Below are 23,510 nucleotides of genomic sequence, written 5' to 3' on the forward strand. Positions count from 1 at the left end.
TTGAGGATTTGTGTTTTTAGGGGGCTTTGTGAAATTTTCCATATTTTTTCTACCAAAAACCGATGGTACACCGCATTATCCAATGGATAATAGAGTGAGCCACAAAGTATGGAAGGTACATGGCATTATCCAATGGATAATAGAGTGCTCCGCAAAGTATTGAAGGTAGACGACATTATCCAATGGATAATAGAGTACTTTACAAAATATCCAAAGTGGATGTTATTATCCAATGGATAATTGAGCATTCCCCATACTCCAAAAAAAGAGGACACTGTCGTGCCCAATTAGGGCACGACACATATCACATATGGTGAAACATTTGATCAAACGGCCCAAAATGCTCCGATTTGAAACATTAACAACTTTGATCCACAGCTCTGATTAGGCTGAAACATTAATAACCTATAACATTATATTTCATTTTATATATTATTTTCATGATTTTGACCTTAAAATATTTTATGAATTTTTGAAATGACTGAAATGCCCTTCTAATCATAAGTAGCCTATATAAGAACTTAAACTTTCTCTCTCCACAAGGTTTTATTATACCCTCTTAGCAGGAGGATACCAGAAGGAAAAGGAGAGGTGCAATGCCCATTCCCACCATTTTTTGATAACTAGGAGTGTGATGGAAGCAAGATTCAAGCGAGGAACGTGGTCATAGCTAGTCTAGCATCACCCCACCAAGGACAGGCATTTGGGGTTTGTGTGAGGATTCAGAAACTTTTGAGGCTTTTAATCTTTAACATTATTAAATTATATATTTTGTTTCTTAGTTTCATCTCATTACAAAAACATCTAACAATCACTTTCATATATCTTTTTTCATTGTTTCTCTTTGATTCCTCATATCTATCACCGAAATCACATAAAAAACCCTTAAAACACCACCTCTTGTACCAAATTATATAATAGTTCTATCTCCATATTCTCTACTATCCTCTCATCTTTCCACAATTTCTCGTCTCTCACCTGAAATCACCTTCCTATAATCATAAATATTTATCTCTCATCACTTAGAAATGACATAGTCTCATTACCTAGGCTCCCTGAGAATCAAACCTTGCTTACACATTTTACTAAGCAAGGAATATGAATGTATTGCATGACACTAGAATCACAATGACGATATAATTAAAACACCTAAAATTAGAGTTTATCAATGATGAATGGGTGTGGCTAAAATATCAACTTATCAAATATTCAATGGGGATGCATTGAGTAGTGAATATCAAGACAGTTTTTTGTCAAGTTATAATACCAATTTTTTTTTCCCAAGAATTCAATGCCTTCCCTCTATTGTTGAACAGTAAGTATAGGTCTGACTTTAAATAACATCATACATTATGTATTGAATTAGTGGCTTTATCATCTTCCTGATTACAAACATGAAAACATGAAATAGTAAAGCAAGAATGGGATAGTATGAACAAAACATTATGTGTTCACTGCAGTTGAACAGCTCTAGACTAACCATCATTGTTTAATGTCTAAACATAACTGAATGCATGATAGCAAGCATGCAGAGGATGGTGTTATTAATCGGTTGAAAGAAAGCATTCTCTGTATTATGTTTTCACCTATATCTAAACCTCTATGTTTCAAGATCTAGAGGAGACATATTTGAAAATATAGTTATATAATGTGATCAATGAAGACAAGAAGATGATAAATGAAAGTGAAAGTGGTAATTTTAAAAGTCCAAGTAATAATCAGATAAAGAGTTAGATTATCTCAACAGATCTTCAACAGAAATAAGTAGAAAACATAACACACCATTACATATATTTGAAAATAGAAGAAAAAAGACATCACTCAATACTACCAAAGCACAAAGAAATCATATAATAAATCATCGTCTCTTTCTTCATAGTAGGATTAAAGTCAGGCATTGGTTTATATATATACTTATTTTTCAGATAAGATAATTTCTGAAACCAATATAACATTCGTGAAAGCTGAAATATAATTGTCCCTGAAAATTTGATACCTTTTTTTATTATGATATTTTGTCTGGTCAACGTTGGGTCACTCAGAGATGATGAAGAGGGTAACTAAGCAATAATAGTATAAATGGGGTTTAAAAGTTGAGAATCGGAGGATAGAACGGCGTTCATATCTGCCAGAAGAAGAAGAAGAAGAAGAAGAAGAAGAAGAAGAAGAAGAAGAAGAAGAAGACGAAGAAGAAGAAGACGAAGAAGAAGAAGAAGAAATTGGTAGCGGAGGAAGAGAAGATTGAGGATCGGTATGAATTTTTTTCCTGTTTTTGGATTTTTTTTGGTGCAGTGATCTAGCTCCAATTGGCGATTTTTTGGCCGAATAGTGGTTATTGTTGAAACGAGGTTCGGCAAAATTTTGGGAAATCAATCTGATTTTTTTTTCCTTTTTGTTTTTTGCCTGTTATAATAGTTGTTTTTGTTTGATCTAGCTCCAAGTGACGATTTATTGACCGAATAGTGGTTATGATTGGAACGATGTTCGGCAGAATTTTGGAAAATCAATCTTTAACCTTTTGCCTAGTAAATGAATTATTATTTGTCCGATCCAGATCAATGGACGACTTCTCGGCCGATTAGTGGTTAGGATTGGAAGGAGGTTCGGCGAAATTTGGAAAATCAATATGAATTTTTTTGTCCTATCTAGCTCCAATTGAGGATTTGGGGGCCGAAATTTAGTTAGGATTGAAACGAGGTTCGGCGAAATTTTAGAAAATCAGTCTGAATCTTTTTATTCTTTTTTGTTGTTTCCCTATCATAAGAGTTGTTTTTCGTTTGATCCAGTTCCAAGTGACGGTTTCTTGGCCGAATAGTGGTTAGGATTGGAACGATGTTCGGCGAAATTTCAGAAAATCAATCGGAATCTTTTTTTCTTTTTCGTTTTTAGTCTAGAATATGTTTTCTTAATCGTTCGATCTAGCTCCAATTGACGATTTCTCGGCTGAAGAGGGGATTTGATTTAGAATTCCGTCCCTGGAACTGTTGTTATGTTTTGTTTTTCTTCATCGGGTCAGAATTCCTTCTTTCTCTATCAAGCTCCTGGAACGGATAGTGATTTTGGAGTTCCGATATGGAAACTGCTATTATTTTGTTGTTTTTCCCAGCAAATGAATTCTTTTTCCATTGATCTAGGTCCTGAAGACAATTTCTCCGCCGAAGGATTTAGTACAAACAATATGCAACTGTTGCTATGTTTTTTTTTTGTTCTTCCTCTCTTGAGAATTCCTTCTCCCTCTAAAAAGCTCCAGGAAAAGATCCAAACTTTGGATTTTCGATCTGTAGACTTTTTCCTCGTACAAGAATTTCGATCAGCGAATGGTCTAATTCTTTAAAACCTCTGTGGCTACTCAGATCGTGCTGATGGTTTTTCTTTCAACTTGCAGGAGGAAAACAAATGATTCAGAATTTGATTCATGTTTTGAGAGGATGAACAATCCGGAGAATTCGTCAGAAGTTGTGAAAAAATTCAGATCTGAGGACAAATCTCGTGCATATTTCTTTTGAAGACGAAGCTAGCGCTTGTTTGGTGCTTTGGAGATCGGATGAATACTGAAGAATTCGAGAAGCTTCTAGAGAGATCGGGCCTTGATCTGTGGACTGTCATTGAGACCGCCATTTTTATAGCAGCCAGAGACCATGGAAAGGAGCTTCGATCACGGCGAGACGGCTTTGTGGAGAAGCTTTATGCGACAAGATCGGTTGTGGCTCTTCCGGTGGAGTTAGAAAATAATCATGGAATCCAGTCAAGTGTTGTAGACAGAGAGATGAACAGTCAAGAAAGAAGGCAGAGTTCTTCCCCGTTAAGCCCGCAATTGCGGCACCAGAATGAGGAAGAAGAAGACGAAGATGATCATGATCATGATGATGATGATCAGAGGCAGACATCTCATCACCTTTCAGTGGAGGACGAGCAGAGCAAGATCCTTGCCATTAAAGAGCACCTCCATGACCCTGAGCAGGTCTCTGATTATTCAACATAGTTGATGTTCTTTCGTCTGTTCTGAATTTCACTTGGATATGATGCATTGCGTTGCAGTCGGAGGAATCATTGGTGCACATGCTGCAAACTCTGGCAGACATGGATCTCACCTTCAAAGCTTTACAGGTCGGGCCATTGCTTCTATTCTAGTTGAAATTATGGTTGGATGAAGATCATCTTTTTTACTGCAAAGGGCATACTTGTCTACGGATGAATCTCAGGGAACGGATATTGGGCGGCACGTCAATGGCCTCCGGAAACACGCTTCAGCCGAAGTTAGGAGACTGGTGAAGCTGCTCGTCAGGTTGAGCAAACTATGGATCAATATTCCAATCATCATCTTATTTTTCATCATCTACATCTAATTCATCATCTTCATCACCATCATTATTATCATCTGCTTCTTATTTGCCATCATCATCGCCGTCACCATCTTTTGCTTTTTCTTCTTCCTCTTCTTCATCATCTTCATCATCATCATCTTCTCCTTACTCGTCATCATCAATGATTTCAATATCATCAGCATCATCATCATCACCTTCTTCTTCTTCTCATTATTTGTCATTGTTGTTGAGTTTGTGATATTGATTATCCTGTTCTTCTCAGAAAATGGAAGGATCTCGTGGACGACTGGGTGAAGTCCAACTCGAGCGAACCCACAAGCTCTGCGGTGATTCGTAGGTCCCTTCAATTGAACTGGAGAGAAGATTCCATGCTGACTCTCTATTCCTCTCTCTGATCATTCTCCTTCCGGAGCTGTCTGATCTTTCAGCTGATGGAGATTCCCCCAAGAGAAAAGCCAGCCACTCCCAGAACGGAAATCATGTAAATGTCTCTTTTCCACAATCGCCAATCTCTCTCTCTCTATAAGCTAATCTATCTAGTCAATCTATTTCTCTATCTATTCATCTCCCTCTACCTATTTCTATCCTTTTAGTGCTCAATCTCTCTATCTTTCAATCATTCTATCTGCTTATCCATCCATACGAATATTCATCATTTTATCAATCCATCCGTCTATCTCTTTATCCAAGTATCTATTTTCTTATACATTTTTTCTATCAATCTATCTCGATATCTATTTGTGTATCTGTTTATCCATCTACCTATCCTTCTGTCTGTCTATTTATCTATTGATCTATCTATCTATCTTCCAATATCTATTTATATCTCTATCCATCCATCGATGTATCTATCTCTTTATCAATCAATGTCTCAATCTATACATGCATCTCTCTATATCTCTGTATATCCATCCATCTAATTATCGACCTATATATGTGGATCTCTTTATGTATAAATCTCTCGAGCTATCTGTATACTTTTCTACCCATCTAGCTATCTCTCTACTTATCTTTCTTTCTAGCTATCTCTACATCTATCTCTCTGTCTACCCACTAATCTATCTCTCTATCTGAGAAGCCTCTCTCTTGGTTAATTTCAGGTGCCAGACTTGGGCTACTCACCAAACGCAAAAAGTACGTTGATCAACTCCCACAAGAGATCAAACCCAAGCTCGTTGATTTGATCCCACGGCCCTGGTTTATGTCTGCGCAGGCGGATCAATCTCGGACAAGGCTAGCTCAGAGGGGGAGACGAGATCAAAGGCGCATCTTCCTCTACGAAACGAGGCTCCAACAAAGGCAAAACCTCCGACGCCACTGCCGCTGCCTCCCTCCCACAGGGCAAAGGAAAAAGAGAAAGACAGCTTACTTGACCCGGAGAGGCTCGCCTCAGCCAAGAGAAGGCTCCATGAGAATTATCAAGAGGCAGAAAACGGTAACGCCATAGCCAATTGAGCTTCGAGCTAATCCTTATTAAAAAAAATTATGTTGAAAATGATGCTCTGAGATGTTTATGGTTAATTGTTTGTCTTCGTGAAGCAAAGAAGCAGAGGACGATCCAGGTGGTGGACATAAACGATGTGCCCAAGCCCAGAGGCTCGCTCTCCGCTCGCCACAAGGGTGCAGGCTTCCAGGCAAAGCACTGGTGAGAAGAAGACACCCTCTCTTTATCTACAAATCAATCATCTATCTATATCTCCATATCTCAGTATGTGTGAATCTATCTATCTATTTGTATTTTATTATCTCTCCTGTTGCTGAGTATGTTCATCAAGTAGACCATCGATGATTTCTTGATCTTGCCCTTGCTGTGCGTGAATCTATGGGGAAAATGGCTATCTAATCTTTCTTATTTTATCTACAAATCAATCATCTATCTATTTATCTGTATCTCCATATCTCAGTCTGTGTGAATCTAAAGTTATTTAAAACATTTTTTTCATCCGGGACGAGGGATGGGATGGTTTTTGTCCCGTATGGGACGAAAAACCGTCCCAGAATGGTTGGACGGGATGGTTTTTGAATCATTGGACAAGAAACCATGCCGTCCTTCGTTCTTGGTCTTACTCCGGACATCGGACGGGACAAAATTTGTCCTGTCCCATCCATCCTCCACGTCCGGGACGATTCAGATCTATAGTCCAAATGCCAACAAAAAGTTATTGCCATTTAAATCAATCATTTTTAGGGTTATCAATTACCCGTACAAATCATTTTCATAATACATGCCACATACTTATTTTCTATCCTCTGAATTTAGATTTCTCTACATCAAAAATTTTTAGCATCACTAATGATTTAAAACTGAAGATCTCATTTAGGAACTTGATTTTTATTGAAAGTGATATTGACCTTCTCATAAAAGATAAAATCATTTAAAAGAAAAAGAAATTATTAAGGGCTTCAGAAATTTATTAATGACTCTATTGGAGAACCTACGAAAGAGGCCAAATAAAGATTTATTAATTATAATTATCATGTGATGTTAAGAACGGAGTCCTTGAATACCTTCCACAACTTGGTGAATTAAAATGAGATTAGTTGTCACTAATCTTTAAACATGTGGTCCACATATTCATTCTCGAATATAAGAATGACATCAACATATCTTTATCAAATAACATTGTCTAATCCCACTAATATGATGACTATGGTTGATCGTGTGGCTATTAGTGTAGAGACAATAGGGATAGATGGTGGGTGCCCTTTATGAACATTGATATGTATAAATCCCTGAATGGTAGTCTACCTAATGTTGAATCAGGTTGATTCAAGTAATAGTTGTGTAAGTGGTCCTTAGAAATGTGACACCAAAGACAATTTTGTGTATGCACTATTGTGTTTTGACTATGACCTTTGAGTTCTTAATCCCGACACTCAGAAAAATTGTAACTCTAATGTAGAAGTATCTTATCTTAACATGTGCCTTCAACATGGACATATCAACATATTTATTATGTGTGGATATGAGTACATGTGTGTGGGTGTTGACTATCTCACTTGGTCAACAACACGATCCAATCTTATTGGTTGGCTACGATTAGGGGCACATACAGTAGGTCTGTCTAGGTTTCTCCACATCTCACACTATCATCATACTATAAATCATATTATGAATAAAATATCAAATTCACAAATGTAATATGATGCAAAATTTTAGACAATGTAAAACTCGTGATTAAAATTCAAGAAGTATTTATTTTCAAATTTAAAAATGATTTCTAGGTTTCTATTGAAACTGAGAATAATTTATTTTAAATTCTGAAAATTTGGATAAAATATTGAATAATTTATTTTACTCAAATAAAATAAATCCAAAATTATTTTATCCAAATTGCTAAACAAATAAATTAGGGAAAAAATTATTTGAAAGGAAAGTATAAATCAAAACAACCGGGCAACAACCTGTATGCCCCAACTGAATTGATCGATCCGACCTGAACCAATAAGAAAAAATAAAATCCATGACTCAGATATCTCAAATATTAGTAAAGGTACTATATTGCAAACAGTGTGCCCTATCTAAGCTGACCAATATGAGCAGAACAGATAATAAAAATTGAAATCCATGTCCAATACGCGATATCGTCATCCAACCACTCAAAGTTAGGTACTATCTAATGGATTGATATCCATGTCGGTACTGTAACAGCCTTTATCCGATATCATCATCCAATCACGAGTTAATCGATTTGACCCAAAAAGATCAGGAAAACTAAAATAAACGAGCGATCTTTGACATCCGATATCGTCATCCAACCACTCAAAGTTAGGTACTAATTTATGGATTGATATCCATATAGGTACTGCAACAACCTTTATCCGATCTCGTCATCCAATCACGAGCTGATCACTGACCCGAACAGATCAGAAACTAAAATCCATGAACGATCTTTGATATCCGATATTGTCCTTCAACCACTCAAAGATAGGTACCCATTTCAGGATTGATATCCATGTCGGTACTGCGACAACCTTTATCTGATCTCGTCATCCAATCACAAGCTGACCAATCTGACCCGAACAGATCAGAAACTTAAATCCATGAACAATCTTCGATATCCAATATTGTCATCCAACCACTCAAAGTTAGGTACCCATTTCAGGATTGATATCCATGTCGGTTAGTGTTCGCCCATCCCGATACCAGTACCGGATGCAGGTATCGGGACAGATGCTGTATCGGATACCGGAAAGGCAATTTCCGGTATATGTTCTTTTCGATATCCGGATATGGATATCCGTATTGGATATCGGTTGCTACAGTGCCGAAATCTGATACCAACATTCGTCGCGATGTCGGCATCCGTCTCCGTCTCAGGGGCGAGGATGACGATATCAGATATCGGGTGTGGATATCAGTTTTTGATATCCACATTGAATTTTATTCTTAACGTAATTTTGTGTATTTTGGATTCGAAAATTTGAATCCAAAATACACGAAAGGCGGAAATAGAACTGCAGACGACTGACAGCAGAATCGGCGGAATCGGCGGATATCGAACGGTGGACGGTGGACAGCGCCGTCGACGGACGGTGGATGGCGGCGTCAGCAGACGGTGGACGGTGGATGGCAGCGTTGGTGGACGGCGACATTGGTGGAATCGGCCGACGGCGGACTTGCGGGTTCATTCGGTCATGTTCATCTAGGTCGTCAGTTTAATTTTACCATTTTTCCTCTGACGCTCTTATTCTATGCTGCTTAATTCTTCTAAATTTTCTTTGTTTTTGCTCCTACTTCCTTCACTGATTCTCAGTTCTATAATTAAATTGACTATAGCATTGCATCCCAATGCTATAGTTAATTTAAAAAATGTTCTTTGTTAGAGTTCATAAATGATGGTCTTTGTTTCTTGCCTATGGAAATTATAGATGTTTCTTGCATATGCTATAGTTCTTTGTTTCTTCATTCGCTGATTCTTCTTATTTTTTACCTCTAATTCTCCCCTCTCATTCTCTCTTAGTCTGTAATTCTCGCTCTCTCCTCTCCTCACTTCTCTCATTCTCTCTTACTCTCTGATTCTCCGTCTCTCCTCTCATTCTCTCTTACTCTCTGAGTCGTGTTCACCTTTTTACCTCTAATTCTCCCTCTCTCCTCTCATTCTCTCTTACTCTCTAATTCTCCCTCTCTCCTCTCATTTACTCTTACTCTCTAATTCTCCCTCTCTCCTCTCATTTACTCTTACTCTCTAATTCTCCCTCTCCTCTCATTCTCTCCCACTATCTAATTCTCCCTCATTCTCTCTCACCCTCCATTACTCTATAATTCTCCCTCTCTACTCTCCTCTCTTCTCCCATTCTCTCTTACTCACTAACTCTCCCTCTCTCCTCTCCTCTCTTCTCTCACTCTCTCTTCTTTTTTACCTTTTTACCACTAATTCTCCCTCTCTCCTCTCATTCTCCCCCACTCTCTAATTCTCCCTCTCTCCCTCATTCTCTCTCACCCTCTCTTACTCTCTAATTCTGCCTCTCTCCTCTCATCTCTTCTATCTCTCTAACTCTCACTCTCGCTTCTTCTTTACTTTTTTACCTCTAAATTTCCCTCTCTCCTCTCATTCTCCCCCACTCTCTAACTCTCCCTCTCTCTTCTCATTCTCTCTAACTCTCTATTTCTCCCTCATTCTCTCTCCACCCTCTCTTACTCGCTATTTCTCTTTCTCTCCTCTCATTCTCTCTCACGCTCTGGTCCTTTTTAACTCTTATTTCTAACTCTCCCTCTCCTCTCTCACCCTCTCTTACTCTCTAATTCTGCCTCTCTCCTCTTCTCTCTTCTGTCTCTCTAACTCTCACTCACTCTTCTTCTTTACTTTTGTACCGCTAAATTTCCCTCTCTCATCTCATTCTGTCCCACTCACTAATTCTCCCTCTCTCGTCTCATTCACCCGCACTCTCTAACTCTCCCTCTCTCCTCTCATTCTCTCTTACTCTCTAATTCTCCTTCATTCTCTCCCACCCTCTCTTACTCTCTAATTCTCCTTCATTCTCTCCCACCCTCTCTTACTCTCTAATTCTCCTTCATTCTCTCCCACCCTCTCTTACTCTCTATTTCTCTCTCTCTCCTCTCATTCTCTCTCACTCTCTGGTCCTTTTTAACTCTTATTTCTAACTCTCCCTCTCCTCTCTCACCCTCTCTTACTCTCTAATTCTGCCTCTCTCCTCTCCTCTCTTATATCTCTCTAACTCTCACACTCTCTTCTTCTTTACTTTTTTACCTCTAATTCTCCCTCTCTACTCTCACTCTCCCCCACTCTCTAATTCTCTCTCTCTCTCTTCTCATTCTCTCCCACTCTCTAATTCTGCCTCTCTCTCCTCCTCTCTTCTATCACTCTCTCTTCTTTTTTATTTTTTTACCTCTGATTCTCCCTCTCTCCTCTCATTCTCTCCCACCGTCTAATTCTGCCTCTCTCCTCTCATTCTCTCCAATTCTCTTATTCTCCTTTCTCCTCTCATTCTCTCCTACTCCCTAATTCTCCCTCATTCTCTCTCACCCTCTCTTATTCTCTATTTCTTCCTCTCTCCCCTCATTCTATCTTACTCCCCAACTCTCCCTCTCTCCTCTCGCATTTACCCATCTGTCATTTTCTCTCAGTGAACTCCATGCTTCTGTCATTCTCTCTCAATGCTCTGATAGTTTGTTGCGTTAGCTTCATGCGATGTCATATTAAACAACCATTGCTTACAAAATCATGCCTTTAGAACCATGAACACACGCGGAGGCAGTGCCCCAACCCAAGACAGATCTGGGTCAGGAGTTGTAGGTCCTGAACGTACTGACGCGGGAACTTCGCGTGTCATAGAGAGTCACCCTCATTCAAATCGTTCAGTCATCATTGACTATTTTGAACTCATGAGTGATGGATACTATGCATGCTTACTGTGTCGGGAGATGACCCCGCACAATAAGAGAAAAGCGATAAAGCGGCAGGCCGACAAAAGCACCGACATATTTTGGTGACATTTCAAAGCTTGCCATCTTGCTCGTCACGCGGAGCTTAAGGGTGAGGTGTTGGAAGACCCTGATCAGCCGCGTATATCCGAAAAAATGCAAAGCAAACAACAGGGAGAGCCAAGCCAACGAGGGTCGATGTGAGGGCATATGCCAGAGGAAATGAAGAATGCCATTGCACGGTTTCTATGCATGATTGATTCAACGTGGAGCATTGTTCAGAATGTCGAGTTCAAGGAGATGTGGCGTTACGCGACACTTTTCGACTTGGATCCTCCAAGTGCGAAGGTCATTAAGCAATGGACCATCCAAATGCATGGTTGCATGAAACAAGATGTGAAGAAGCTATGGGAGAACGTGGACCGAGTATCACTCACCGTAGATGCGTAGACTATTGAGAACGGTACTGGACTACTAGGCATTGCCGTCCATTGGGTGGATGATAAATGGGTGTACCGAGAGCGGGTACTTGCCATCCGAGAAATCGTCAGCAAGCATGATGGGGAAAATATGACATCCATCATTCTCCAAGCTCTAGAAGAATTGTGTCTGCAGCCGAAGGTCAGCAGTCAGCATCAAACTTATCTTATTAATTAAACTCGTGACTTTACATGTGATCGATATTTATGCAGGTCTATGCCATGACTACTGACAATGGCACGGGGAATTAGAGGATGTTGGCATTGATGGCGAGAAAGATAAAGAACGTTAACCTGACGTTTAGAGTTGCACACATTTTGACCAGAAGGCAAAACGTGTTGCAGACATAACCTGATCGTTAACCAAAAGGCACGTCCCATGTGTTGCACACATTTTGAACATTTTGTGCAAGCGGCAATAAAAAGCTTCGGCATTCCTTCGGCCCAAGCTGTAAAGCCCAAAGAAGGCGACGTGACCAAGACAGCAGACCACTACGACACCGACCAGGACAACGAACTTGGAGATATGTTCTCAGCATCTGACAACAATGATGGAGCACGCCGGCTGTTATATTTGGATGATGCAGTTGCAAAGGTGCGGACACTAGTGCGCAGTATTAGGAGCTCTATGCAATGGAGAGAACATTATGCAAAGGCATGTGAAGATGACCCCGAAGTCAAGGACTCCAACATGGTCGTCTTAGACTGTCTGACCCAATGGAGCAGCACTTATGCTATGTTAGCGAACGCCGTGAAGAAGTGTGATGTAATTGATAAAGTGTCGAAGGCTTTTGGTCAGAAAGGGATGGCGACAAAGATGTCGAAGGACAAGTGGGAGTCGGTGAAAGAGTTTTGTCACATCCTTGGACATTTCGCCATATCCACCGACCATGTTTGCAAGATAGTGACGCCGGCGATATGTGATGTACCATATCTTTTAGACGGCCTCAAAGAACACATGGAGGAAGTGGCCCAGCAAATCGAAGATAGCAATTTCTGTCAGACTTATGATAGTTGCATGAAGGAGATCGTTCCAACATGGCGCAAGCGTGTAAGGCAATGCATTACAAGCTTGCACAATATGTAGAGATCTTGTGGGCGAATGAGGCAATCACCGCCGCGTCATTGATGGATCCATTCCACAACGGGTCAATGCTCCGTCCAGACATCCGAGAAGCAACCATCGCATACGTACGATCCTTATTACCATGTGAATCACCGAGGCGTGGATTGAGAGGGGACGCTGAAGAGGGACACTCAAGAGGCAAAGAGTTGGACTCTTGGCTTTAGAGCATTATGCGGAAAGTCCAATCGGCACGTGCATCAACGAGGTCGGCGTGGGACAAGTTCAACCAATACCTAATGGAGGTCGTGCCTAATGAGGGAGTGTTCACTCCACGATCCTGGTGGGCCAGCACAGGGGCGAAGCGTTTCCCCTTACTTGTAGCTGTTACGAGGGAGTTGTTGTCCGTATGTGCGACAAGCGCTCTTGTCGAACGCATGTTCTCGGTGGGCAACACTATTGTCATGTACAAGAGATCACATCTGTTCCCGATAAGCATCAAAACACTCATCACTGTGAAGTATTTGGCTTCGTGCGGACAACAAATGATGGTACACTAACGTTGAGCTGGATTTAGATGGCGATGATAGACAAGATGGTGTGGTCGCATGTGCTCGAGGTACACATCAAGTACATGAATTACATTTTTGCCATTTTTTACGTAATCATCATTATTTATTTCTTAACTTTAGATACGCAGGTGATGACCAAATGAGCACAAACCTCTGACAGAACCGTGGGCAAATTCCTATGGGAAGGGCGTGTTTTTGACAGAGCCTCTTTTTTTTAAAACTTTGCACCACTATCCTATATATTTAGTGAATTTTGTTAAAAATTTAGACTTGACCATGTATATAACTTCATATTTTTATTTATTGAATTTTGCAACATTTTCATGAAAAACTGTTGAATTTCCCTAAATTAATAATTCGCACTTAACCAATCAAATAAAGTACTTAGTTCAGATGTGCACTTTATTTAGTATTCTAAATATTGGTTCCACAACCATGTTGAAGCACCAAAAAGTGGGGGAGAATTTATTAAATATTTTTGCAAAATTTTCCTAAAAAGTTGTTGAATCTTCAAAAATTAATAATTCACATTTAACCATAAAAGTAGATTACTTAATTCAAATCTGCACTTTATTTAATAATATAAATATTGGTTAAATAAACTTATCGAATCACCAAAAGGTGGGGAAGAACTTAATTAAAATTTTTGCAACATTCTCCTGAAAAATTGTTGAATTTCCCAAAAATAATAAATCTTTATATCCGTCATTACTATATTTCTCTACCCTATCCTATATAATCTTAATATCACTCAAAATGAATAATCATTATAATTAAATATCATGATAAGCTTCGTATCCTTACTCCTGTATCTTAATTGTAAATCTAAAATAATCCTTCCACTAATATCTTACACTCTCCCCTTAATATTAAACGGTCAGATTTATTATTCCTCTTACTAACTATTTCTATTATCTATAAAAATTATTAATTATATTATGCACTTTTATTTTTGTAAAATTCCATTATATTTATTTCGTTAAAACATTAATTGTGGCCCACAAGCATGTTGCAATTTCGACATATTAATTTCAACATTTGACAATACGTGCTAGGGATGTATCTAAATCATCCAAGACGTAGCATCTATGGGCACGCGCTATGGGATTTAAATATATGATGGCTGAGGCAAATTTAAACCTCAAAGGAATTTAGAAATTTCCCATATGGGATTGCGATGGAATGGGAAAAAACATGTGAATATCAGTTACCGATATCTGGATATCGAAAACCAATATCCGGCATCCGTATCCGTCGCGTCCCTCTACCTACGGTATCTGGTACAGATATCCGTCTACCCCTCAGAGACGAATATCGTCCGATATCTGATATCCGGCACTGTCCCATTTTTTCCGGATATCGGATATCGGTTGTCCGATAGCGGATGACAGACGGATACCAGTTGGGCGAACAGTAATGTCGGTACTGCGATAGCCTTTATCCGATCTCGTCATCCAATCAAAAGCTGATCAATCTGACACGAACAGATCAGAAACTAAAATCCATGAGCGATCTTCGATACCTAATATTGTCATCCAACCACTCAAACTTAGGTACTCGTCATCAGTTCAGAGTCAGGTAATCAAAGTTAGGTACTTTATCCGATCTCGTCATCCAATCACGCACTGATCGATCTGACCCGAACAGATCAGAAAAAACTAAATCCATGACAGATCTTTGATATCCGATATCGCCATCCAACCTCTCAAAGAATGGATTGATATACATTCTTGTCATCCGTTCTCGGGACATTGGTCAAATACGGATATAATATTTATTCGTTCCGATATCTGGTCCAGCATCCGTCCCAATACCGGCATCCAAAGGGCCCAACACTAATATTATCGTGAGAGGGGGAGGTATTGTCTCTAGAAAAATAACATTAAATTTCTCTTCTGTGGATTCAGTAGTGGAGAAAAATAACACAGTCGAGAAGGGGAGAAGATGGAGAGGAGGAAGAGGAAGAAATCCATGGCGTGGTCTCTGCCGAGGGAGAAGATCGGGCTCGGTGTGGCGGCGATCTCGTACGTTTGTATCGATTATTTGAGGGAAGTGGCTCCGTGGTGGCATTCATGGCTACAACCTGCGCTTTGGATTGTGTTGGCCGTCGCGGCGATGGCTCGAGCCCCGTTCTACGAGCACTGGGTTCTTGAAATGCGGGCCGTTTTCCCGTTTCTCGCTTCGATAGTGTTCATGCTTGCTGCGCTATTGTGCGAGGCTCTGTCGGTTCGATCCGTCACCGCCGTTCTCGGGCTCGACTGGCATAAGTATGTATGGGTGAAGTTCACATGCTTTTTTCGGTTTGATCTTGTTTTGTGGATTTTTGGTGATTTTTTCGGAAATTGATTTTTTTTTTTAACAATTGGGGAAATTGATTGTGATGGAATGTTTTTGGGAGTATGATTCTGATCGTGATTAATGATTTTGTGAAGATCGGGGCGGCTGTTCTGAGATTTTATCTTTTAATCACTGTTGCGAGATTTTTAGGCGCCTGACTTCTCATTTCAAAATGGTGAAAGTACTTTAGTTCCTAATCATTTGACTTCTCATCACATTTCTTGCTAATTTCGCTCGGGTTTTCTCGGATTGCTAATTCTTGGGAAATATGACTTGGAGAATGGTGCCGATACAGATGAGGAATTTTTATGCGGTATTTCAGCCAAAGGGGGGGGGATTTTGGGACCAAACAAATATTGTCAAAATTCTACAGTTATTTTATTTCTCAATACGAATTTTTTCCTGATTATGTCGTTAATTCTTGGGAGATTTGAGTTGGAGAATGATACTGAGAGTAATCAAGAATTTTCTGAAGATCCAAACATTTTCTCAAATTTCTTTCTTCAAAATTTTCTAATAAAATTGAAAACTCTCTAGATGATAGTGGAAAACTGTTCAATCTTGTTATTTTGGCAGCTCAACTCCTCCTCTTCCAGACACTGGTCAGTGGCTGCTTTTGGCTCTCAATGAGAGACTCCCTTGGTGGGTAGTGGAAGTGTTGAGAGCCCACATAATCAGCCTTCACCATTACCTGATGCTATTCATAATGCTGGCCTTCTCAGTGCTGTTTAACTCCGTAAAGGCTCCGGGCCTGGGTCTCGGTGCACGGTACATGTTCACCATGGCAGTTGGTCGTCTCCTGCGAGCGGCCACATTTGTCTCCACCATTCTCCCGTCACTCCGGCCTTGGTGCGCCACCGCCCGTTTCCCCGTCCCGTCTCACCCTCACCCCTGGGCTCAAAAGTACTACCTTCCCTACGCGACAAGCTCTGAGGCTATTCGTAGGCTTATCGACACGGATTCCCTCCATGGTGGGTGTTTTCTTCTCCCCTGATTCCTTCTTGGGACTATCATGGTTGATCCTAGTTCTTCTTCTCCTTTTTTTTCCTCATTAGCATCAACATCAGGGTCATGATCATGATTATGGTGATGATCATCATCATCATGGCAATCATCAGCATCCTTCATCTTCTTCTTCAGGATCATTACCATCATCATCATATTGTTCTTCATTATCACGATCATGATTGTCATAATCATTTGAATCCTTCATCTTCATCATCATGACCATCATCATCATCCTCTTCTTCTTCATCATCCCCAGCTGGGAATGGGGGCATCTTCCCTGGGGAGTATCGGCCAGATTGGGGAAGGATGAGCTTCCTGGCGGGGATCTTGCGGCCGACCCCCGGCGAGGGCCCTTCTTGGTACCATCTGCTAAAGAAGGCGAGCGGCGGTTGTAATGACTTGCTCTACAGTGGTCATATGCTTGTCGCCGTCCTCACCGCCATGGCCTGGCAGGCAAGTTCCTTTTTTTTTAATCCCTGGATTTTATGTTATATCTCAGCATGACAAGAACCCAGGAGTTGTTACCAAGGGAAGAAGGTAGAGGGATAGATCAGTGATTGGATCCTGGATTTTATGTTATATTTCATCTCATTATAAATTTGGAGTTAACACCAGTTTTTTAAAAGATTTGATAAAAAATATACATAAAATTTCACGTTGTGAGTTTATTTTTGACATTTTTATCGTATAACATTCATCCAGTGGTAGCCCAGTCTGTAATTCAAATATTTTTTGTTATTTAATATTTGAAACCCAGATTGACAACCAGAACAGTTTTTCCCACTCCAATCATATAAATATCTAAAAACCAGGCATGGGGTAAACAGCCAAAGCGAAGAACCAGGTCAATGAAGAACAATCAAGCCAGATTGCCTCGACAGATCACATGAATATCTGAAAACCAGGCAGAAAGGACAGATAGGTTGATTAAAATAAATCTCTTACCTGGCTTGGAAATCTGAGATTTAATTCCTTGGCAGGAAGCCTACGGAGGTGGAACGTCGGCCTTGATCTGGCTCCTGGTTCTGCACAGTGCGCAGAGAGAGATCCGGGAGCGTCACCATTACACAGCTGACTGCGTGGTGGCGATCTACGTCGGAGTAATGCTATGGAGAACAACAAGATTTATCTGGTCAGCCAAGGATCTCGCTGCCCACGGCCGGGCAGCGAAGCTAGAAGAGGTCCATCCAAGGCTAGTGCGCGCCGCCAAGGACTCCGACATGGACGAGGTAAGAGCAATTCTCAAAGAGATCGATGCTACCTTCGCTGTTGAGAATCATCGCCAGAGGTTCTCTCAGAGAGCTCTCATGGCGTTCGGGGGCTTTACCATCGTCTTTGCCATCTCTTGTGTTCTGCTTGCCTTCTCCTTGACCAGTGACGGTTGAACTGTTTTTCCCGCCTTTTATAACTTATTTTTTGCCTGTTTTAACTTATAAAATTCTTGTGCAATTTTTCATCGTTCTTGTGCTTTCCTCTTCCATATTTCAATTAACTTTGCTTGGGCCTTTTTTAGTCTTTGTATCTGATTTTTTGCATTTCTGCGAGGCTATTGGTATCTAATTAGAGATCTTCTCTGAGGATTTACGCAATTTTTTTACTAGTACATCTCATTTCATCATTTTCTTGGTCGAGTTTTTGTATTTTTCTCCACCCTTTTTTGCCTGTTGGAACTTCCAATTCTACAATTTTTCATCTTTCTAGCGTGTTTCAATGCGATATTATAATAAAACATTGCTTGGGTTTTTTCAATTTATCCTTTATGTCGGAGTTTTTTGCAATTCTTCATGCTTATGAGATTTAACCAGTTTTTTTGGAAGTACATCTCCTTTGATCATTTTCTTCGCCAAAATTAATCTATAATCTTTCAAGGTTTTCTTAAAAAATGGGGATAAAAGTTAAGTTTAGGAAAATAGGTGCATCGATTCCCCTTATCATGTAATATCGGATTTTTGTAAAATTTTACATTGTTTTTTGCATACATCATGGAAATTGTCAGTATGTGTTTGAAATGTTTCAATCGTTTTAAAGTGGAAATTTTGTGAAATTTCAGGGTTTTAAATTAATGAGAGGGAGCCTGTAGACATAGTTTTATAAGTTTTTAATTAATATTTCCTAAGTTTGAATCTAAAGAAAATATTTATTAGTGCGGACACATCAGCTATTTTAAATAATCTCATAATTATGAGAAAATATTTGAAGGTTGTGAAAGATATTGATATCGGTTCCCCTCACGTATTAACAGGTGTTCGATGAAGTTTCAGAATTATTTCACTACCTCAAGTGGAATATTTTGATTGTGTTTGAAATGTTAGAACTACTCTCTTATTGTTTTTCTTTTTGCATTTTTGGGGGTTTAATTCAATGCGATGTTCAACTTGTATGCATAATATCAAATGTTTAGATGAATATTTCGTAAGTTTTAATGTTATGAATAGGTAAGTAGCTAATTGCCCTGATGTCAGCCATTTTGAGGTAATCTTGCAATAATGAATATAGAACTGAAGTTTATGAAAACAGTTGCATTGCTTCCCCTTGTCATGTATTCAATGGTCTATTAGGTTAAGTTTAATGTTAAAAGGGGGAAAGGTACTTAAAATCAACTAATGGTTACTTGGTGGGTGGTGTTTTCATTATGGGGTATATTCCAAGAATCAAAATGCAGCCACATTCTGAGGTAATATTGAATTAATGAGATAAATTTGAAGTTTGAGAAAACAGTTTCATTGGTTCTCCTTTTCACTTATTCAAAAGTCTATTAGGTTAAGTCTAATGCTTAAAGGGGGAGACCCAGTAGTACCAAAAATCAACTAATGGCTACTCAATGGCTGATGGTTTCAGCCAAATTATGAAGGAATAGCAAGAAGGCAAATTTAGTGCCATGTTCTAGTTCTGCAGCCAAAGTTCAAACTATTGCTTGACTCCATTCATAACAAGATTACTTGGTATGACCAGATTCAACTGCAATTTGACTAGGGTTCAATAAACATCATTCGTTGTGTCTGTTGTTGCAATGATGGAGGCGTGACAAATGACGCGATGGTGATGGATGAGTTTTAGAAGGTAGTGATGGTGGTGGATGATGTGACAGTGATGAATGGGATGGGACTCTGAATTAGTGTCTTTCATTGCTATCATAATCCATTGTGATGTCCGACCAATATAAATATCAGTGTATATGAGATCCTAAACAAGTGATTGTCCATGTTTCATTCGCTCTTCCGTCCCTTCCTCTTCCTTTTCTTATCATTCTATGTGTCTTCGTCTTCATCCTCCTAAGAGTCTGAGAGATATCTCTCCATTATTACTTATTTGCCATCTTCTTAAACTATCTCTCTCTGTCTATGTCTCTCTCTTTCTGTGTCTCTGTCTGTCTGTATCTCTCTCTCCTTCCCTCCTTCCCCTTGTCACGTCATGTTCATAGGTGGTTGCAATGGCAGTAAGGAGAGGTTGGCAGTGGAGAGAGAGAAGAGAAGACTGTGGGAGCAAGACAACTGTCTAGTCGAGCATGACATGACTAAGTAGATAATTTTCACTCAACATGTATGATCAACATTCGGCTTGTAGCCATTTTCACTGACATCTTTTGCCAACCATAGAAAATTGGGAACGAGTTATAATCCCTTGCCAGCTTGAAGGGGAGTACCTAATGTAGAGACCATTTTAACATATATGTTTGTGTGTGTCTTATATCTTTTATGCCCTTCTGCTCTTTTTTTTATGAAAGAGGGGGAGGTCAACTGATCTCAGTGATCCCCCAGATATGTTTGATATGTGAAACTATATGTACATCTGTTCACATCCCTTTAAACCAAATTGAAACAAGATTCTCCATGTCATGTCCTATGACAACCAGTGACACATCCCTTTCTTTGAATATAACCTCGAGTCCATGCAACCCTAGAGCCCATACCCTCTAACGTCTTTTTTCTTCCTGCCCGGCAATAAAAAACAAGAATCTCAAGTTGCTTGGGCAGTAAAGAAACTAAACTACGAGCCTCTGTCCCTCTCATCCCAAAACATTAACGACAAGTTAGGTTTGGGGATAGACGACGAACAACAGAACAGGTTAACAGAACGGGACACAACAATAATTTGGTCAGTCATCCATCTCAGAGTCTACAGTTTTTTTATGTTCCTGACCAAGGGATGGACAAGAAAACAGACAAAATGGATTATGTAAACGTGGAGTGAATTGCCACAAGTAATGATGGAATAAAGGAATCAAGGTCAGGACAGATGACTGATGACGATAAGGGACAATGTGGATGACATGTCCTCATTAGTCTCCTAACCTTAAAAGCAAGCACAATCTCCTCCAAGGTTCGAGAGGACAAACAAATGAAGCACACTTTCTTTCCATTGTCTGGTCTGGACGACACGATGATGCTGAACAGGGAAAAGGAAGGATGACGGGAGGCATCAAGTAGTTCAATTAGTTATCCACCAACGGATGGCAACAAGGGCTGGATGGATGATGATTGATGAGAGGTGATAAATGGATTCTTAGTAGTAAAATTATCCACATTTTAGAGTCATTATACACATCATTTTTATTTATATTATCTCTATTTTAATATTAATTTGCCCTCTTTGCATTATTTCATAAAAATTCAGAAAAAACCATTTTTATTATTAAAACTCTATTCAGTGCATGGAAAAAATTATTTTTATTTAATTTGAAAAATGCTTATGGCCTTCAAAATACAAATACAAAGATATATACAAAAAAGATTTGGAGTGACAAGTTGGTGGCCTCAAGCCAGGCCCAGCCAGCGAGTGCACTGCGTTCAAGCAAGCCCAGCAGCCAGCGAGGCCTGCCGCACAAAAAGCCCCAACAACCACCAAGTAGACCACAAGCAAGCCCACAGAGAGGCCATCAGAAAGGCCCATATTGAAAAATATAGAAATATGCAGCACTGTATAAATTTCAGCATGTATTCTCTATCGAATTAAAACACCATACCTCTCATATGTACTACGACTTGGTTCTTTTGTGTCCCTAAATGGGCATATGTGAGATCTCTTTGTGTGGTCAGCTGGGCTTGCCTGCCGGGCGCCGCCTCTTGCCAGCTGCGGGTGGGTTTGAGCGCCTTGCACTCGCCTGCCTGCGGCTGACTTGGGCGTTGATGCGCTTGGGCGGCTCCTAGCTGGCTTTGGCCTAACAAAAACCTCTTATCCACTCTCTCTCTTTCATTTTCTTCTCTTCAATATTTATTTCACCCCTGTAATAGCATAGATAACATACTAAATATAACAGTTGAAAATTAACAATGTCTAAAATGTATTTTTAAAAAGAAATTCTTGAGTACGTAGAACATACATAAAAATGACACTAAAATGCACTTTTATCACTCGCTCTATTTAGTAGATGAAATGAAAAATTCTTGTAAAACTCAAGATAATACACATGAAATGATCACAAAATGGCATTAAAATGTGCATGATTAAATGCCACATTTTGGGTCTATCAGGAGGCACCAAATATTTCACTTAGTTATCCATTAGGATGACGGAAGACAGATGAGGATTAGGGCAAGATGGATGACAAAGGCACAAAGTATGTCACTTAGTTATCTGTTAGGACGACAGAAGATGGGTGAGGGTAAGGACAGGATGGATGATGGAAGGCATCAAGTATCTCACTTAGTTATCCATTAGGATGATGGAAGACATATGATGATAAGGCCAGTATGGATGACGGGAGACACCAAGTATGTCACTTAGTTATCCGTTAGGATGACGGAAGATGAATGAGGGTAAGGACTGGATGGATTGTTGGGTTCTAGAGGCCTTGGCATGGATGAAGACGATGATTCCATGCAGCAAAAGACATGTAACAGAATCATAACAACATCATTAAAATCATAAAATGGAGTACCTTTCCAAGAATCGCATCCTTGATTTCTTGGATCCTAGAGTGAGACGAGTCAAGCTTCTCATGCGTGCAGCCTCTAAACGTATCCACATGATCTTCGGCATATCGAATCTCCTCCTTCTCGTTGACAAGCCCGGTTCAATCTCGATCGTCATCGTTACGTCGTCCCGATCGCATCGGGGATGGACAGGGGGTGTGGGAGAAGGGAGAAGAAGAGGAAAGGCCCCTGAACAATTCTGGCCTGGGTGAATTTCATTCAGAGCCTTCCCCTATTTATACTAAGTGGGTATTTTTCATAAAAACACCCAAAAATTAAGTATATCTTTCAACTTCTAAAAGACCATTTGTGTGTGACCCTCTAGGCCCATGTATCAATTTAGTTAACGACCCTAGTGGCCCAATAACCTTTATTGGCCTTCCAAATTAATTAACTATATCATCATATATATTATTTAATGTCGGATCGATTTAACCCAATCGATAGGTCGAGTCTCCAATATGTGGGGTGCCAAGCTACACCTTGTGTTCTAGAAGATATAAAGGAGTGCACATCGACTCACTCATGGAATCTGTTCGTCTTCAGTTACATTGTACGTATAATCCCTCATCCACTTGACGCTCCTTGGACGACTTAGGGTATGGTCAACTATGAAACTTTAATTGATCATCCAATTTACTATTGATGAGTTCAAAAATCATTAAAGAACTCTTCTCTCGATATTTCACTACCTTGGCCAAGGACTTCATAGCATCGTCTTCCTTGGTCTGTCATCTCTTATATCGAGGGTGGATGATCCCATCTTGACCACTCAATCTTCTTTGTGAACTTCTTGATGTACCCGAACTAAGATCGTTTAGAATCCCATGATTAGAGACTTGTTGGCCATAGTCAAAGTACAACCGTCTGTCCACAAGATGTCTTTGGTGTCTCATGTCTAGGGACTACTTACACAACCGTGACGTGA

The 23,510-nt window shown here is 39.8% G+C and overlaps 2 protein-coding genes across 3 annotated transcripts; both read left to right on the forward strand.

The window, feature by feature from the left end:
- The first annotated feature begins 2,100 nt into the window (after positions 1 to 2,100).
- Positions 2,101 to 6,122, forward strand: LOC144705617 (Transcription elongation factor (TFIIS) family protein). The gene is made up of 9 exons (XM_078578383.1): positions 2,101 to 2,251; positions 3,386 to 3,961; positions 4,039 to 4,107; positions 4,203 to 4,285; positions 4,588 to 4,658; positions 4,754 to 4,806; positions 5,426 to 5,459; positions 5,539 to 5,760; positions 5,865 to 6,122. Exons 2-9 carry the CDS (start codon positions 3,545 to 3,547, stop codon positions 5,972 to 5,974), a joined length of 1,059 nt encoding a protein of 352 aa, XP_078434509.1. The 5' UTR covers positions 2,101 to 2,251; positions 3,386 to 3,544; the 3' UTR covers positions 5,975 to 6,122.
- A 9,088-nt stretch (positions 6,123 to 15,210) lies between these two features.
- On the forward strand, positions 15,211 to 19,086 carry LOC144705767 (Sphingomyelin synthetase family protein). 2 transcript variants are annotated; one of them, XM_078578582.1, is made up of 5 exons: positions 15,211 to 15,592; positions 16,239 to 16,633; positions 16,927 to 17,127; positions 17,655 to 17,899; positions 18,913 to 19,086. In XM_078578582.1, the coding sequence occupies exons 1-5, from the start codon at positions 15,270 to 15,272 to the stop codon at positions 19,069 to 19,071; spliced, it is 1,323 nt and encodes a 440-aa protein (XP_078434708.1). In that variant the 5' UTR covers positions 15,211 to 15,269; the 3' UTR covers positions 19,072 to 19,086. The 2 variants fall into 2 exon arrangements, with proteins under 2 accessions (XP_078434708.1, XP_078434709.1); XM_078578583.1 differs by lacking the exon at positions 18,913 to 19,086 and having other exon boundaries at positions 15,213 to 15,592; positions 17,655 to 18,126.
- Positions 19,087 to 23,510: the final 4,424 nt, after the last annotated feature.

Source organism: Wolffia australiana, chromosome 7 (assembly GCF_029677425.1).
Source record: "Wolffia australiana isolate 7733 chromosome 7, ASM2967742v1".
NCBI classification, from domain to species: Eukaryota; Viridiplantae; Streptophyta; class Magnoliopsida; order Alismatales; family Araceae; genus Wolffia; species Wolffia australiana.

Excerpts from the sequence above, each read along its gene's own strand:
- LOC144705617 (XM_078578383.1), top strand. The coding sequence starts at position 3,545 with ATGAATACTGAAGAATTCGAGAAGCTTCTAGAGAGATCGGGCCTTGAT. Across the intron at positions 4,286-4,587 it reads CTGGTGAAGCTGCTCGTCAG|AAAATGGAAGGATCTCGTGG; the intron begins GTTGAGCAAACT and ends TGTTCTTCTCAG. Across the intron at positions 5,761-5,864 it reads TTATCAAGAGGCAGAAAACG|CAAAGAAGCAGAGGACGATC; the intron begins GTAACGCCATAG and ends GTCTTCGTGAAG.
- LOC144705767 (XM_078578582.1), top strand. The coding sequence starts at position 15,270 with ATGGAGAGGAGGAAGAGGAAGAAATCCATGGCGTGGTCTCTGCCGAGG. Across the intron at positions 16,634-16,926 it reads CGACACGGATTCCCTCCATG|CTGGGAATGGGGGCATCTTC; the intron begins GTGGGTGTTTTC and ends CATCATCCCCAG. Across the intron at positions 17,900-18,912 it reads AGGACTCCGACATGGACGAG|GTGTTCGATGAAGTTTCAGA; the intron begins GTAAGAGCAATT and ends ACGTATTAACAG.